The sequence below is a fragment of the Microcaecilia unicolor genome, chromosome 5 (assembly GCF_901765095.1).
Source record: "Microcaecilia unicolor chromosome 5, aMicUni1.1, whole genome shotgun sequence".
NCBI classification, from domain to species: domain Eukaryota; kingdom Metazoa; phylum Chordata; class Amphibia; order Gymnophiona; family Siphonopidae; genus Microcaecilia; species Microcaecilia unicolor.
Genome location: NC_044035.1, coordinates 73,834,077 through 73,851,710, shown reverse-complemented (window position 1 = coordinate 73,851,710; position 17,634 = coordinate 73,834,077). Strand labels below are relative to the sequence as shown.

Here is a 17,634-nt window from a genome sequence, read left to right as displayed (position 1 = left end):
TTTTTTTTAACTCTTTTTATTAGCAAATAGAACATAATACAACAGCACAACAACCAACTGGTGTAACAGAGCAAGGTAACACTACAGTACTTATACATGTTTCCTATATGGTCCACTCATTTTCAATTTTCAATAACCCGCCCCTTCCCTCCCTCCCTCTGTTAACCATATCTGTAAGCCTATTCGGTGACTGTTCCTGAAATTGTTTCCATAGATTACAACAGATGTTTGATTTCACTCAATTCTGTTGAGAGAGCTGCATGCATTCCCAGGCAGCCATCTGAGACATACTTGCAGTCCACTACTGAAAGGTTAGGGGGTCCTTACCCACCCAATGTTCAATATAACCCTTTTTTGCCAGAACCAGGGTCAGTAGGAGAAACTTCCACTGGTGCACTAATAACCTTTGGTCTGCCAATTCTGCATCAAGTCCCAGAAGGAGAATCTTGTAAGACCACTTATACAACACTCTCTAAACACTCTCCAAACTAGTGATCACTCCAGACCAATAATGCTGGAGCGTAAGGCATTCTAGAAAGTGATGCACTAAGGTGCCTCTGTAGGGACAAAGCATGTAGCACTACATTGAAGCACCATTCTATATTGTGAACCTGACTTTTCATAGACTTTCATAGCCCATGTCAGTTTCCATGCAGATGGTTATTCCTGTAATAGGCCTCAAGCACATTGCTGGCGCATCAGGCTAACAGAGGCAAAACAACTGTTCATAACAATTTTTGTTTACTGTGCTGGGGACCTTCATGGACAGGAGGAAAACATCTATAACATCAAGAGCCGGGTCCTTGGGCACCAAAGACATAACACTGGAAGACCTCAGGCTTTGTTATTCTAGTCAGCATGGCACCACACACACTCTTTTCATAAGCTAATAGCTAGCTGGATGTTATCTTGGGCAGTTCACGTGAGAGCTGCTATCAGCTGGTCCAAGTCACATGATAAAGGCTCATTAAAGTTATGTGGTCCCCTGCCTGCATGCTCTCCTGCCTGGGTAGAGCTACCATCTTCTGACCAGCCTGAGTTCCCTGCTGCTGCCTTGCCTGATCATTAGGTGAAACCCACTTGCCAGCCTCTGTCTTCAATCCCTGACCTACAACAGATCCACCGTGAGTATTGTCATCTGTCAGGTTGAACTGCTTCTTCCTTAGTACTTGGGGTGTCAAGTGTCATATAAATTCCAGGATTAGGGGCTAGTGTGTGTTATCTTTGCCTTGACAGGTACAGGAAATCATTGTTCTACCATCAGTGTGGGTGATTCTGCATAAGTATTGTCTCTGATTATATTTGCTGCCATTATCTCTAATAGAACAGCTTTTCTATTTTTCTAATACTTAAGCCTTGTGTCCTTTGCTCTCAGAGTTTATAATTTGGACTGTTCTGAATTTGTATTGCATGAGTGGGAAGTTTGTGATCTAATCCCAGAGTACTAAATTACCATTAATTGTCATATTTGTACTTCCCTCTCTTTGCCGGTCCTCTAACGAGGCACAGTTGTTGTGTTTAGTCCCCACACCGCGGCCCATCCCACACTTAACACAACTATCAGCCTCCCAAATACCCATGGATTTTCCCTTACATTTGGTGACATAGGCATTATGAAGAATTTTGAATTGGATCTCATTTAGACTCACTGGGAGTAACTTGAAAAGCTAAGATAAAACTAAGAGACAGCTCTTTCTCTATTGACCATATCTGGTCAACATTTACCCCCCTCTCCACTGAATCAGTTACAAAAGCAACTCATAGGTTTGCCAACACCCACTGCAAACTGGATATATGTCCCAGTCATCTACTCAAATCCACCCCCGACCACTTCATGGCAGACCTAACATCCCACCTAAACTTCAGGCTACAACAAGGTCTATTCCCCGAGGAATATGGTAACATCCTACTCACCCCAATACCTAAAGACGCCAAGAAAACCACAAATGACCTAACCAATTACCGCCCAGTTGCGTCTACCCCATTAGTAGTCAAACTGATGGAGAGCTTGGTGGTCAAACAGCTTACGGACTACATGGACAAGTTCTCAATATTACATGACTCACAATCAGGATTCCGCCCCCACCATAGTACTGAAACTGTCCTAGTCACTCTTCTGGCCAAATTCAAGCAAGAAATAGCCACAGGTAAAAGTATACTTCTCCCCCAATTTGACATGTCGAGCGCATTCGACATGGTTAACCACAATATACTACTAAGACTCCTTGGCCACTTTGGGATTGATGGAAATGTACTTAACTGGATAAAAGTTTTTCTAACCACCAGAACTTACCAAGTAAAATCAAACTCAAACATATCACCACCGTGGAAAGCTACCGTGGAAATCACCATTATCACCAATACTCTTCAACATGATGATGATCCCACTGGCAAAGTCCCTATCCAACCGAGGCCTCAACCCGTTCATTTATGCAGATGACGTCACAATCTACATTCCCTTCAGTCATGACAGAAATATCCAATGAAATCAATGATGGCCTGAACATCATGGAATCCTGGGCAAATTCATTCCAACTGAAACTGAACACTGAAAAAACACACTGCTTCATCCTCTCATCTCAACATAACAAGTACAAACCCACATCCATAAACACCCCAGAACACACCCTCCCTACCTCAGACAGCCTCGAAATACTCAGCATCATAATCGACTGCAATTTGACCCTTGAGAGCCAAGTAAACTCCATAATAAAGAATATGTTTTACTCAATGTGGAGACTCAAACGAATAAAACCTTTCTTCCCAAGGGAAATGTTTCAAAACCTAATACAATCAATGGTTCTAAGCCATAGAGACTACTGCAACGGAATCTATGCAGGATGTAAAGAACAACTCACAAAAAAACTCCAGACCGCCCAAAACACAGCTGCGAGGCTGATATTTGGTAAAATACGCATTGAAAGCACTAAACCCCTCCGAGAAAAGCTACACTGGCTCCCAATCAAAGAACGGATCATCTTCAAAATCTGCACCTTGGTCCACAAAATTAACTACGGCGTAGTCCCAGCATACATAACAGACCTCACAGATCTACCAACCAGAAACAGAATCGGATCATCACGATCATACCTAAACCTATCTTACCTAAATTGCAAAGGACTGAAATACAAAACAACTTATGCATCCAGCTTCTCCTACTTAAGCGCACAACTATGGAACGGACTCCCAAAAGCAGTGAAAATAATCCATGACCATCTAAACTTCAGGAAATCACTAAAAACCACCCTCTTCAAAACGGCTTACCCCACCGATCCAACGTAAATCCCCACACACAGCAACACAACATAACCAATGATCGTACTGGACAATGTACAATCTTCATCCCTTCCATCCTCATGGTGCCTGCTACACACCTACCTCATTTTGACCACAATATAACCTGTATTTGTTATAAACTGACTGGCGTACGCCTTTACGGTACTATGTAAGCCACATTGAGCCTGCAAATAGGTGGGAAAATGTGGGGTACAAATGTAACAAATAAATAAAAAAAATAAATAACTTACCTCCCAACTGTGAGCTCCACATCACAGTTACTTGTGAGGAAAAAAGGGAATGGTCTTTGCTTGCTACCCAAGTTGTACCACACCACCAGTTTATTATAACACACAGGCATCTGCATAAAAATGGTGTCTAGTGTAGTGAAAGAGGGATATCCAGTGTTTGGGTACTTCAGGGAGTGAATGTAATGCCTAAGTTGAAGGTAGGAGAAAAAATTCCTCTTTGATTGACATGATTTAAAAGAAGGAATATCACCTAATCCCAAGGCCACCACTTGACCCACATATCTACAACTTCCTTGGAGCCACTGTCCAAAGGGGGACCTATCCTGACCTACAGAGAAGTTTGGGTTATTCATAAATTCCAAGAAGGACCCACCACTCACCCCCCCAATCTGGTCCTCTACCACTCCCAAGCTATCTTCAAAGGGCGCATTAAGAGTGATAAACGTACCCTCTGTCCTTTAGAGTGAATGGCATTAAATATTGAGTATGGAGAGGCATCATCTGACCAATCGTAATCTGGTGCATATTTGTAAGATCCAACATAGCACAGCTGCCACATTGTGAAGTAAGAGATCAGGAAAGTTGACCCCCCCCCCCCCCCTCAGTCTGTGCCTAGTAAGTTTATTATAATCAATCTGTGTCCATAGGTTCTCAATAGGAATGAAGTCACCACCTCCCAATATGCCATTTCATCTTTATGTGTGATCCAAAGGGACATCATTTGGAGAGGGTATAGCAGCTTTGGAAGAAGAACCGTCTTAACCAAAGTCACTTCTCCTAAAAAGGAGCTAGGCAAATCTTTCTACCTATGTCAGATGGTCTTAATTGAATCCAATTTCTCCCTAATATTTTTCTTATAAATAGTAGTGATGTTCAAATGCAGATACACCCCCCAAATATTTTAAGGATCCTCTGGACCATGTCATTGGAAAAGATGGGATCTGTTGACACATAATTTTCAGACACTGCTTTGGCTTCTGATTTCTCAAAACAAATTTTAACCCCCTGCAGGGGAGCAGCCATTTCAGTAGCAGTACAGCTATCACCAGTGTGTTTTCCTGAAGAAGCTACCGTGAAACAGGTCCGTCGGGAACCACACTGTTCTGTGCTGGGATATCATGGCTTCTATATGAACACTGCATTACCCAGAAAAGTCCCGAGCTTTTTTTGTACTTTTGTTGCGGGATTACACTAGTTGGGCTTCTGTGTCAACATGTAAAGAGAGAATTTACATGTTGACATGTTGGGATCGGTGATTACTTTTTCACTGTGTGCCTCAAAGTTATGAGAAGAAGAACTTTATGTTTTTCTTGCCACAGTATGATGAGATCCCTTTCCTCCTTGAACTAGAGAGTGTTGTTCAGTCTTCACGTTTGAATTGTGAGTAGTGTCATAGATTAGTGAAGCGGATCCAAGTGAGTTTATACTGAGAGTAGATAGTGGGCAAGTCTGTGCTAATCAGTTAGTGCATCTATATTACCACACACTGATTAGTGCAGGATTACTGTGTGAGCCCTTACTGCCTACAAAATGGGTGGCAGTAAGGGCTCACGCAGTAATTGTTTTTAATAGCCACTTCCTAATAGCGACATTAGTGCATGGCCATTAATTGAGAAAATCAGCCATTTTACTGCTGCAGTAAAAATGGCCTTAGTGTGCTGGAAAAACCCACATAAGGACATGTTAAGGCCACTTTCTACTGCAGCTTAGTAAAAGGACCCTTAAGTGTGGTATGAAATTTGTTTTTGTATTGTTGTAAGCCACTAAGATATGCTTTTGCATCTTCTGCAGTATATATACCAAGCACTTGTAATAAATAAAATAATTAAAACTCAAAATCCAATTATGGATAAATTTAGCAGCCTAAACTTTTTTCTCTTCCTCTTCTCTTTTCTCTCATCATCTTTCCTGACTTCAGAATATTCTTGTTCCTTAAAGAAAAGAGAAAATATCTACATATTTCCCTTGTTTAATCTTCTATTTCAACTTCAAAAGCACATGAGTCCTTAGCAAAGTAGACACATGAAAACTATGGCTATCCTGGCCTGCCACATAACATGCACTACTACCCTTCTGACACAAAAAGCCTGTTCCCGTGACTAACTGGCTGAAGACCTAAATCCTACATCAGACTCTGAATATGAAGAAATACCGAAAGAATCCACAGATTCAGAAGATTCCCAAACTCTCTGGAACTCTTGTCTAATATCCCTATGCTTATACTTCTTCAAATCCAGATGTTTCATAACCTATCACAAGTTATGTATAAATTTATTAACTTAAATGCTTGTGCAAACCCCGTTTACTCTTGCTCCTTCCCTTTCCACCCCTCCATCCTAATTTAGAAATATTAGAAAACAAACTATCACCAGTCCTGTCAGAAACGCCATCTTCAAACTGTCATCCAGCTCTGTCCCCTTAACTTAAAAAAACACCTTCAGCTCTTTTGTAGTTTCTTTTCACGGTGATATGGTTTTTACTTATTCCTATTCACTGTTATATATCTAGCAATTATCTTGCTTACTAAATGTTACTATACTTATTTTTTATTATTTTATGTAGCATAAAATACTTTTTGTCATTCTGTATAATGTATCATCTCTCACCATGTATATTGCATGATTATCTTTTCACTAACTTTTAATTGATATGCATGCAATAATAATTTCTTCTCTAATCATGATTTTAGGATGAGACACATAATTGTATCGTAAATGCACACATTATATGTCTGTCACTCCTCTATATACTGATATTATTTTTGATACACTATTTATTTATGATTTTAGAATACAGTAATATGAAACACCATGTCACCGTTGGTAAAATAAAGATTTAGGGCCCTGTTTACTAAACTGCACTATGGGCACACTAGCGTTTTTAACGTGTGCTAAAAATTAGCGTACGCTAACACTAGAGACACCCATAGGAATATTAGGAAACAGGGCCCTTAGAGACTCATTTATCCATTTTACATTGTAATTGTTTTCAAATATCATATTTCTTTTGTTGTAACTTTGATATGACTCATGATTGTACGTATATCTGTTTTATATGATATGCATACATAAGGGCATGTTGTTAGGCATTTAATACAGACGATGCATTCCTATTTTATGTGCACGTATACCAGCACATGTATTTGATTGTATGTTATTTTATTATTTAATGTTTTTAATGTATATTTTAGATAAGTTGTTTCTTATATTGCCTTTATGTTCTTTATTAGACTCCTAAGGCAGGCATTGTTATGCTGGAACATGGCTTGTGTCAGTCTTTCTGAATAATGGACTCTTGATTGTTCCCAGTCTTGAAGGCCCTTATACTTGTTTGCTTTTGTGGGTAAATAATGTTCCATCTCTGACCCTATTCAAATCCAGACTAACAGTCCACCTTTTTGAGATTGCCTTTAAATCTTAACCCCTTATTCACTTAGGGGTCCTTTTACTAAGCCGTGTAAGCGTCTACGCGTGCCCAACATGCGCCAAAATGGAGTTATCACCTGGCTACCACGTGGCTCTTGTGGTAATTTCATTTTTGGTGCACGTCTGATATGCACACCCAAAAAATAATTTTTATGTTCAGACGCACGTATTGGATGCGCGCCAATTAGCATTTGACGCGTGTAGGTCATTAATGCCCGGCTACCGTATGAGACTTTACCACTAGGTCAATGGCTGGCAGTAAGGTCTCAGATCCAAAATGCATACGTGCAATTTTCATTTTGCCACAAGTCCATTTTCGGCAAAAATTTCAAAATGGCATTTTTTGCAGGTGCACTGAAAAATGATTCTGCGCGCGCCCAAAACACATGTGTATACTACAGCAGGCAAGTTTCAGCGCATATTAGTAAAAGAATCCCTTATTTAATATCCATGTTGTTTTAATTATTCTCAGAAATTCCCTACTCGCTTGTTCTGCTTGCCTATCTTGAATAGACTGAAAACTCTGTTAAGCAGGGGTTATCGCTTACATATTTGTGTACAGCTCTGCATACATCTGGTAGCATTATAGAAGTTATAAATAATAGTAGTAGGATCTAGATTCAAATATTGCTTTTGAATCAGCCCCACTACAATGCTTTTTTTGTTAATCTGGAGTTGTACAACATTATGAACCCATTTTAGATACATCTATCTGTGAAAAGTTAATCTCCATCCAATGTACAGTTGGTGATAAGCTGCATGCAAAATGACTTTATCTGGAGTCCAGAAATTTCAAATGAAAATCAGAAGAAAAGTTAATTACCTTCACAGTTTCCCACCTGGTTATCCTGATTTCTAATTATATGAGAGCATTATATGACAAATTCAAATCAACCTTCTGCTTTCAGCAAGTTAATCACTGGTGTGTTAGAAAACAGTTGCGTACTCACAATTTGTGGAGGCTTTTGAGGCCTATGAACATTTCTGGAAACAAACACCCAATTCTGTTATTGGACAGATCCCTGAAAAGTAAAAAGGACACACAGAAAATATATGTTTATCCTGATAACGTGATACATCTGTTCCACGTTGAAAAGAAATGAAACAATCGAGCAGGTCCCTGAAGCACTTTCAGTGGGTGCAGTGCACTTCAGGCAGGAGGATCCAGGCCCATCCCCCCCTACCTGTTACGTTTGTGGAGGAAACAGTGAGCCCTCCAAAACCCACCACAAACCCACTGTACCCACATATAGGTGCCCCTTCACCTGTAAGGGCTATGGTAGTGGTGTACAGTTGTGGGGAGTGGGTTTGGGGTGGGGGGGTTGGGGGGCTCAGCACACAAGGTAAGGGAGCTATGTTCCTGGGAGCAATTTATGAAGTCTACTGCATTGCCCCCTAGGGTGCCCGCTTGGTGTCCTGGCATGTCAGGGAGACCAGTGCACTACAAATTCTGGCTCCTCCCACGACCAAAGGTCTCTCCTCCATCGGGATGTTTTGTGAGGATGTCCTCAACAAAACTTGGGTGTCCCTTTCGATTATGCACCTCTAAGTGCCACTTGGCGTGCGTAGCTGATGCGCTCTAGAAAATAAAAAATATTTTTCAGGCGCGCATAGTGGACGTGTGCCAAAAATGAAATTATCGCAAGGGCAAAGTAGTCGGGCGGTAATTCAGAATTGGCGCACATTGGGCGCATGTAGGTGCTTATGCAGCTTAGCTAAAGGGCCCCTGAGCATTGCTTTCTTTACCCATAGCTTTCAAACGTGCATAATTTGAAGCTTTACATGCTTTTTTCCAAATAATGGTTTATAGTTTACTTTATTTGATATATGGCTTTTCCTACAAAATAACAAAGCAGTGTACAATGATACATCAATCATAGAAAATAATGAAAAGAATACCAATACAATATAGGAAGAGGAAGAGAAACGCGTGTCCTACGCACGTCAATTTTGAACTACCGCCCGGCTACTACGTGGCCCGGGCGTTATTCATTTTTTACGCATGTCCAGTAAGCGTGCTGGAAATTTTCTGGTGTGCAGCCCTAACCAGCCGGTAATCTGCATTTAACTTGCATAGACCATTACCTCCCGGTTTATGCGTGAGACCTTACCACTAGGTCAATGGGGGGTGGCGGTAAGGTCTCAGGCCCAAAATGGATGAGTGCCAATTTTTGTTTTGCCACACATCCATTTTCTGCCAAAAAAGGCCTTTTTTTGCAGGTGCGCTGAAAAATGAACATGTGCGCGTCCAATATACGCATCTACACCAGCACAGGCCATTTTTCAGTGCACCTTAGTAAAAGGACCCCTGAATGTATCTTCTCCAAAAAGCTAAAGTTGATATGATGGTAGTCCTCAGAGTATGTGGTGGGTTTATGGAAAAGAGTAACATGCCTCTCTGAAAAAGGTTTGTAGGACTTGAGATTAGAAACAAAATATGGCCTCATGTGGAGAAAATAGAAAGGAACACCAGGGACAAGGGCAGCATGGAAAAAGACTAACTGGGAGGTGAGAATGACCCAAAGAGATCAAGGGAACAGAGAAGAGAGAGGCTTGTGTTGAGAATCAACCACAAGTGAGTGGGAAAGGAAATTTGAGGCACTGTTCTTAATATAATGCTTCCAGATGCTTCAAAGCTTGACCCTTTCTCCCAGAGAAGCAGCTATTTATTTCATAATAGTACAAAATAAAAAGCACCATAACTTTATTTTCCTAGTGCAGGTGCTGTGGTTTTCAAGCATAATTTCAGAATCAATTGTACCAAATTTCTGTACTCTACGGCAAGCATTATAGATAGAGAAGTATACTGCTGCCAAGTGCTGAAGTACAGTTGAGTTTTTCAAAGAGCCAAAACATGTCAAAACAGTACTTATTCAGGTACCGGAGCTGTAATGCAGTAGTGTGACACTCTTCTGATTTTATGTATTTAATTTCATCCACATGCTGAGATAGGAGATGGAAAATGGATGTGACACGCTCCAAGATACTGATTATACCACCTAGAAAGCTGTTCGGCTTTAATATGTAATATGAACAACAGCCTCCTGCATTAGATAGAAAGAGATTGAACAGGAGACTGATAAAATCTTGTGTGTACACCTGCCAAACGCTGCAGCATGCTACCAATTCAGCGAAGGAGCAATAAAAGCAGGCTCTAAATATGACAAACAAATAACCATTAAGGAGCACCTGTCTGAGCAGGGAATTGGCAGGATGTGATAGGGAAAGGTGAGATGTCAGTGAAGGAAAGAAATACTGCAGAATAAAATTTTAATTCTGGAGCATACAAGATATCCTAATCATGTCCATTTTGTAAAGTGCAAACACGGATCTGTGATCAATCCATTTAGCTGTTTGCTGTACTCATCTTTCTGTAAATCTTCAGAGGCTAGAGAAGCCATTCTCTGCTTCCATCCCCTTGTCCACCCCAGCCCTTCCACAAATTATGTTTGATCTATAGGTTGTAAATTTTATTCTGTCATGTTTGATATACATCTTTTAATTATCCAACTGTATGCATTAAAAATAAAATCTTGCAAAGCCCAAATTGCCAGTCTTAGGTCTTTGGAGTCTGACATTGAGGTATCTTTTCATTTGACAATCATATTTCACTGACTTAACCAGCCACATACACAGAAATTCTATAAGTGGGTGCATCCTTTTAGGCACCCTGATGCCATACACTGACAGCCTATTCTCTGATGACATCTACCCATTCTTCATCGGCGCATTTATTTGACATTCCATCATTTCATCTGATTAGACTGGAGGAATTTAGAGCGAGAATTTTTTTTGTTGCAGGTCCAAAACCGTGGAACGAAATACCGCCTCAGGTTTGCATTTTGAGGTCGATGACAGTCTTTAAAAAGGCCTTTAAAACGATTCTTTTTAAACAAGCGTTTGATGTTGAGCTTATTTGTATCACTCCTGCGTAATTTGGATTGTGACATCCAACAAAATAACCACATAAGAAAACTCGTTTTCCTTTTCTTTGTAAATCGTTGGAAAATCACAAAGACTCCTGAAGCAGGCGCATAGGTGCCGAAACACAGCTGTTGTGTCGAGTCACTTGATGTTCTTTAAAAAAGACTCTTATTGTATATACGTCCTCCTTGGTCATTGAAAGGGCCAGATCATCCTACTCCTGTTTTTGCTGCGACTTATATTTATTCAGTTCAGCGCTAACCAGTTATTTTCAGCTTCACTAACCAGTTAAGTGTCACAACAAATTAGTGGTTAGCCCCAAACAGGTGATTTAACTGGCCAGGAGCTGTTTCTAGCTGGTTAAATCACTTTGAATATCGACCCAATGATGTTTCCCCTCAATCTGAGCGCACACTTTTAAAGTGCAATACTGCATTTCACAGAGTGTGAATCAATTGGATGATCTGGATCACCTATGCCTTCACAGAACTTTAAATCAAATGAAATAATCTGAACTTCTCCTCATTTATTATTTAACTGTCACTGCTTGTTAGCAATTTGGTCTCTGTGGCTCATCTGCTGCACTACTTTTTCCTGAATTTTATTCTGCTAATGTTTCTCACAGAAGTGACAAGCTCTCATTCTGAAAACAGCTGGATCAGCGTAAACATGTCATTACTGCCAGGGCTGAAGCCATTTCAAGTTCCAAATAACAAAACCTTCCCAGATTCCAAACAGCTGCTATTTAAATGCAATATCTAAGAATTACACCCATGCACAGCATAATTAAAAGGTTTGGGGTCATGCTAATGTCAGGACTGAGTTCATGACCTTTTCTGAGCTTTTCTGTTGACAATGTTTAACAGTACTAGCACCTGGAATAGAATATCAAATATCAAAACATGTCTCATAATCCACTAAACAGCTATAAACCGCTAAACTTCTAGCAAAGGCTAAAAGTTTCTGTAATGGTACACAGGCTGAGAAAATATAGAATTATTTTAACTTTCTGTGGATTCAATACACATATAACACAAGTCTGAATGGCTGACTTGAGACACAGACACTAGGAGCAGAGGAAAGAAACTATTTTAATATATAACAATCTTATTGCCCCCTCCTAGTTTCCTTTTCCCTCTATAGGCTCCTTTCAAGCCTCTATCTTCCCATTAGGACTCTCTCAAACCTCCTCCATTTCACCTTCTTATCCATCTCTCAGTCTCCATGTTTGTCCTTTCATCCTCACCAGCTTCCATGTTTTATTCTCATCACATCCTTGGAAGGACAATTGAAGAGCATGACACAGATGCAGTGATAAAAGTATTAATGCAATGCTCCTGTGGATACCAAAGTACACATCTGAAGAAGCTGCTCTCTGCTTTTCCAATGCTACACAGACCTGACAGCTCAGAGGCTTAAACTAGGACAAAGCAGCATTAGACAAAAAAAAAGGTAATGCAAAAAAGGTATCCTGTCTCTTCCTACCTGCCATGCCTTGGAACACCTTAAATAGAAAAGTGTTTGAAAAGGAAACCACGTGCTTGGCTCTGGGATGACGGCTTAGAAACATAGCTCCAGCCACAGATTGAATTATTAAGATTCCGGCCTCTCTTCTAATTTTTTTTTTCTTAGCTGGGAAGTTGTGACAGTTTCTGGACTGTTATGGCTTCCAAACTTCTCAATCAGAGGCGCCATTGGTATTACTTTCAGCCACTAAGGGGCTCATTTTTGAAACAGAATAACGGTCAAAAAATGGCACAAAGCAGCATTTGGATGTTTTTTTCCCTAAAATGTCCAAATCGCTATTTTTGAAACCCATTGTAAGACGTTTTCCTATGCAGTTCATCTGAAGTGCATTCAAATCACAAGGGGGCATGTTAGGAGCAGGATTTGGGCGTTCCTAATACTTGGACATTTTTCTGCCACTGGAGGGATTTACTCTCCCAGTGTCACTGACTCCCACCAACTCCCCAAAAATGTGAAAGACACAGTACATACCAGCCTCTATGACAACTTCAGTGAAGCGCTGCGTACGACTGGTAGCGCTATAGAAATGATTTGTAGTAGTAGTAGTAGTAGTTATGGTCAGTCCTATTAGAGTAGCAAGCAGGTCCCAGGAGTAGCCTAGTGGTCAGTGCAGTATACTGTAGAGAAGGGGAGCTAGGCCCATAACCCATTCTAACTATTACACTTGTGGTAGAAAGTGTAAGCCCTCCAAAACCCACCAAAAACTTACTGTACCTACATATAGGTGACAATTGCAGGCAGGCATAAGGGCTACTGTAGTTGTGTACAGTAGGTTTTTGGTGGGTTTTGTAGGGCTCCCCATCAGTGGCGTAGCTAGGGTAGTTGACACCCGGGGCCGGTCATTTTTTAACACCCCCACCCCCTGAAATCCAGTACTAGGCATACCGAGAATACAAAACACTCAGGACCTATAGAGCAATTCTACCATACCATAAGCAGTAATTTGTACGAGTCACACAAGGAAAAGGAAAGCATCTTAAACACTACAGTGAGCACTAGAACATCAATTCACCTATTGTAAAACGAAAACAGACAGATTAGTACAGATCGTCGATCCTGCACAGTCAATGCCAACCGAAAGCCATGTCTTTTTCACAAATAGATATACCCTAATCCACTATAGAATAAGTAATCATAAACTTTCTATTTAGACAAAAATTAAACTGAACCCCCAAGATGCCAGACTCTGCATACAATGCAACACCACAGAAACAGAAAATGTCCTCTAGTACTGTGCAAAATATAAAGACAGCAGATGTAAATTTGAAAAAACTAACAAATACCAATCACCACTTTACAAATTAACAAATAGAAATAAAACAAATAATATCATTTTATTGGACTAATACATTTAGCTTTCAGAGGCCAAAACCTCCTTCCTCAGGTCAATTCAGTATAGTACTGTTACAGTGTCCTATCCTGACCTGAGGAAGGGGGTTTTGTTTTCCGAAAGTAAAATGTATTAAAATTAGTCCAATAAAAAGATTACCTTATTTACATGTTCTATTATAAACATTTATTAACACAGCTACAATACTACTTTATCCTAAAGCAAAAAAATAAAAATATATATTTACAGTTCGTTGTCTCTGGTTTCTGCTTTCCTCATCTTTTCACTGTCTTCCTTCTATCCAGCGTCTGTCTTCGCTCTCTCTCTGCCATCCAATGTCTGCCCTCTCTCTCTTCCATCCACTTCTGCCCCTTCCATGCACCATCTGCCCCAGTCTGCCATCTCTCTCCCCCCCTTCCATCAACATCTGCCCTCTATCTCTGTCCCTTCCATCCACCATTTGCCCCAGTCTGCCCTCTTTCTCTCTCCCCTTCCACCCACCATCTGCCCTTTCTCTCTGCCCCTTCAATCCGTCTGCCCTCCCTCTCCCATCCGTCCAGGGTCTGCACTCCCTCACATGCCCCCCTTCCATCCAGGATCTGTCCCCTTTCTCTCTGCCCCCTCTTTTCAGCCCCCAGTTCCAGTCCCCTTCATCCACCACATGCCTTGCATCCCCCCCTTTCAGCCCCAGCCCCATTCTCCCACCTGCCCCAGGCATGGACCCATTTTCCCTCCTGCCCCCATGTCAGACCCCAGTTCCAGCTTCAGACCCCTTCTCCCATCTGAGCACTCCCCTCCCCCCCCTGAGCACCCCCACCCTCCCCAATCCCCTTCTCCCCTCTCTGAGCAGCCAACTGAGCTCCCCCACCCTCCCAAATCCCCTTTAAGCACCCCTCTGAGCTCCCCCACCCCTCCCCAATCCCCGTCTCCCCTCTCTGAGCTCCCCACCCTCCCTAATCCCCTTTTAGCACCCCTCTGAGCTCCCCCACCCCACCCCTCCCCAATCCCCTTCTCCCCTCTCTGAGCTCCCCCACCCTCCCTAATCCCCTTTAAGCACCCCTCAGAGCTCCCCCACCCTTCCCCAATCCCCTTCTCCCCTCTCTGAGCTCCCCCACCCTCCCTAATCCCCTTTAAGCACCCCTCTGAGGTCCCCACCCCTCCCCAATCCCCTTCTCCCCTCCTTGATGCTCTCCCACCCTCCCTAATCCCCTTTAAGCACCCCTCTGAGCGCCCCCACCCCATCCCCAATCCCCTTCTCCCCTCTGAGTCCCCCCCCTGAGATCCGTTCTCCTGCTGCTCCTACCCTGTCATGCCTTTAACATTTTTTTTCGAAGCGCCGGAGAGTGGCAGGCAGCGCGCCTCGCGTCTGCCCTGCTAGTAAAGAAGATCTCGCTGACGTCGTCGCCCTTCCCACATTGAGTCCCGCCCCCCTCTGAGGCAACTTCCTATTACGCAAGGGCGGGCGGGACTCAGTGTGGGAAGGGCAATGACGTCAGCGAGATCTTCTTTACTAGCGCAGGGCAGACGCGAGGCGCGCTGCCTGCCACTCTCCGGCGCTTCGAAAAAAAATGTTAAAGGCGGAGCAGCGGGAGCGGAGCACCCCCCCACCCGATGACACCCGGGGCGGACCGCCCCCACCGCCCTGCCCTTGCTACGCCACTGCTCCCCATACAATATAAGAGGGTAGCAGTGAGATGTGCACCTGGGACCTTTTATGTGAAGTGCATTGCATTGCCTCACAGCTCTGCTGGGATGTCTGTGTGGCCAGTATACTAAGAGTGCTGGTTCCTCTTACATCTCAATAACTTGATTTTATGAGTTTTCCACTTGAATGTTTTTTTTTTTTAATGGTCCAAAAGGATAGATGCACTGTGAAAAACAATGTTTAGCAAATGGCCATTAAAAAAAAAACCAATGTTTTTCTGCTTCAAAAATGACACTGGCTATGATATGTTCCAAATAAACCTACAGACCACCGCCAAAGTTATATTGGAAGTTGCTGCTTTAACTTCTTATCGCAATAGCACCAGTGGTTTGAGAAATTTGAGGATTGCATTTCTTCACAAGACCGCACCAGGAGTATTGTGTTCAGTACTGGTCTCCGTATCTCAAAAAAGATATAGTAGAATTGGAAAAGGTACAGCGAAGGGCGACGAAAATGATAGTGGGGATGGGACGACTTTCCTATGAAGAGAGGCTGAGAAGGCTAGGGCTTTTCAGCTTGGAGAAGAGACGGCTGAGGGGAGATATGATAGAAGTGTATAAAATAATGAGTGGAATGGATCGGGTGGATGTGAAGCGACTGTTCACGCTATCCAAAAATACTAGGACTAGAGGGCATGAGTTGAAGCTACAGTGTGGTAAATTTAAAACGAATCGGAGAAAATTTTTCTTCACCCAACGTGTAATTAGACTCTGGAATTCGTTGCCGGAGAACGTGGTACGGGCGGTTAGCTTGACGGAGTTTAAAAAGGGGTTAGATAGATTCCTAAAGGACAAGTCCATAGACCGCTATTAAATGGACTTGGAAAAATTCCGCATTTTTAGGTATAACTTGTCTGGAATGTTTTTACGTTTGGGGAGCGTGCCAGGTGCCCTTGACCTGGATTGGCCACTGTCGGTGACAGGATGCTGGGCTAGATGGACCTTTGGTCTTTCCCAGTATGGCACTACTTATGTACTTATGTACTTATGAAGTACATCACCGTTTGGCCACTGTAGATGGCCTACAGCACGATTTGGAAGATACAGAGGGGCATAATCGAATGCGAATGCCTATCTCCATGGGCGTCTATGTCCGAAAACGGGTACGTGAAGAGGCGGGACAGACCGTATTTTCGAAAAAATGGACGTTTTTCAGCTGGACGATAATGGAAACTAAAAACGCCCAGCTCAAAAACATCCTAATCCGAGCCATTTGGTCGTGGGAGGGGCCACGATTTGTAGTACACTCATCCCCCTGACATGCCAGGACACCAACTGGGCACCAAGAGGTCAGTGCAGTGGACTTCAGACAATGCTCCCACATGCATAGCTCCCTTACCCTGGGTGCTGAGCACCCTACCCCCTTCCCCCAAAACCCACTACCCACAAATGTATAACACTACCATAGCTCTTAGGGGTGAAGGGGGCACCTACATGTGGGTACAGTGGGTTTTGGAGGCCTCCCATTTACCAGCACAAGTGTTACAGGTAGGGGGGATGGGCCTGGGTCCACCTGGCTGAAGTGCACTGCGGTACCCACTAAAAGTGCTCCAGGGACCTGCATATACGCAGGCCTCTAGGACTTGTTGCTGCTATATAACATTGGCACACCAGTTGGCACCTGAAGACTAATCTCTCCGAAAACGTCCTTTATTGGAATAAGCATGCTTACTCACAGTTAACTGCAGATCAAAGGTTGTGCCCCACTGGCAATGAGTCTCCCTGGTACTGAGATTAGCATAGGTCAGAGCTGGCAGAATGGTGTACAATGCCCTCTTTCAGCCACATTCAAGGTAAGAACTAAGTTCTGTAACGTGGCTAACACGTGAAAGGGATCTAAAACTGGCTTACAAAAATGGCCAATACCTCATGGTCTACCGGCAACAAAACAGGGCACACTCTGACCCAGTAAGCAGGGGGAAAAGCACCATGGGAGTAGAGCCTACCAACTACCAACATCGTGAGCATTTGCCACAAGCTAGTGTAATCACAGAGCCCAATACCCTACACCCACCACAATGCATTGCTGATGTGACTCTGCAGTGCGCATAACAGAAAAGGTGTCACACTCACCCTAGAGCCACATCAGAACCAGGGAAAGGCTGTCACAGGATAGAACACATTCTGCTGTCATGGAGGTGGGTACGGCATTTGAGGCTGGCATAGCGACTGTAAAAAAAGTTTTTAAAGTGGTGTT

The 17,634-nt window shown here is 42.7% G+C and overlaps 1 protein-coding gene across 1 annotated transcript in view; it reads right to left on the bottom strand.

Annotated features, from left to right (window-relative positions):
- ADGRA1 (adhesion G protein-coupled receptor A1) overlaps positions 1–17,634 on the bottom strand; it is an 816,325-nt gene that overhangs the window by 534,316 nt on the left and 264,375 nt on the right. The window contains exon 4 of the mRNA XM_030202995.1: positions 7,903–7,974. Coding sequence (XP_030058855.1) covers positions 7,903–7,974 — 72 coding nt within the window. The remainder of the gene's footprint in view (positions 1–7,902; positions 7,975–17,634) is intronic.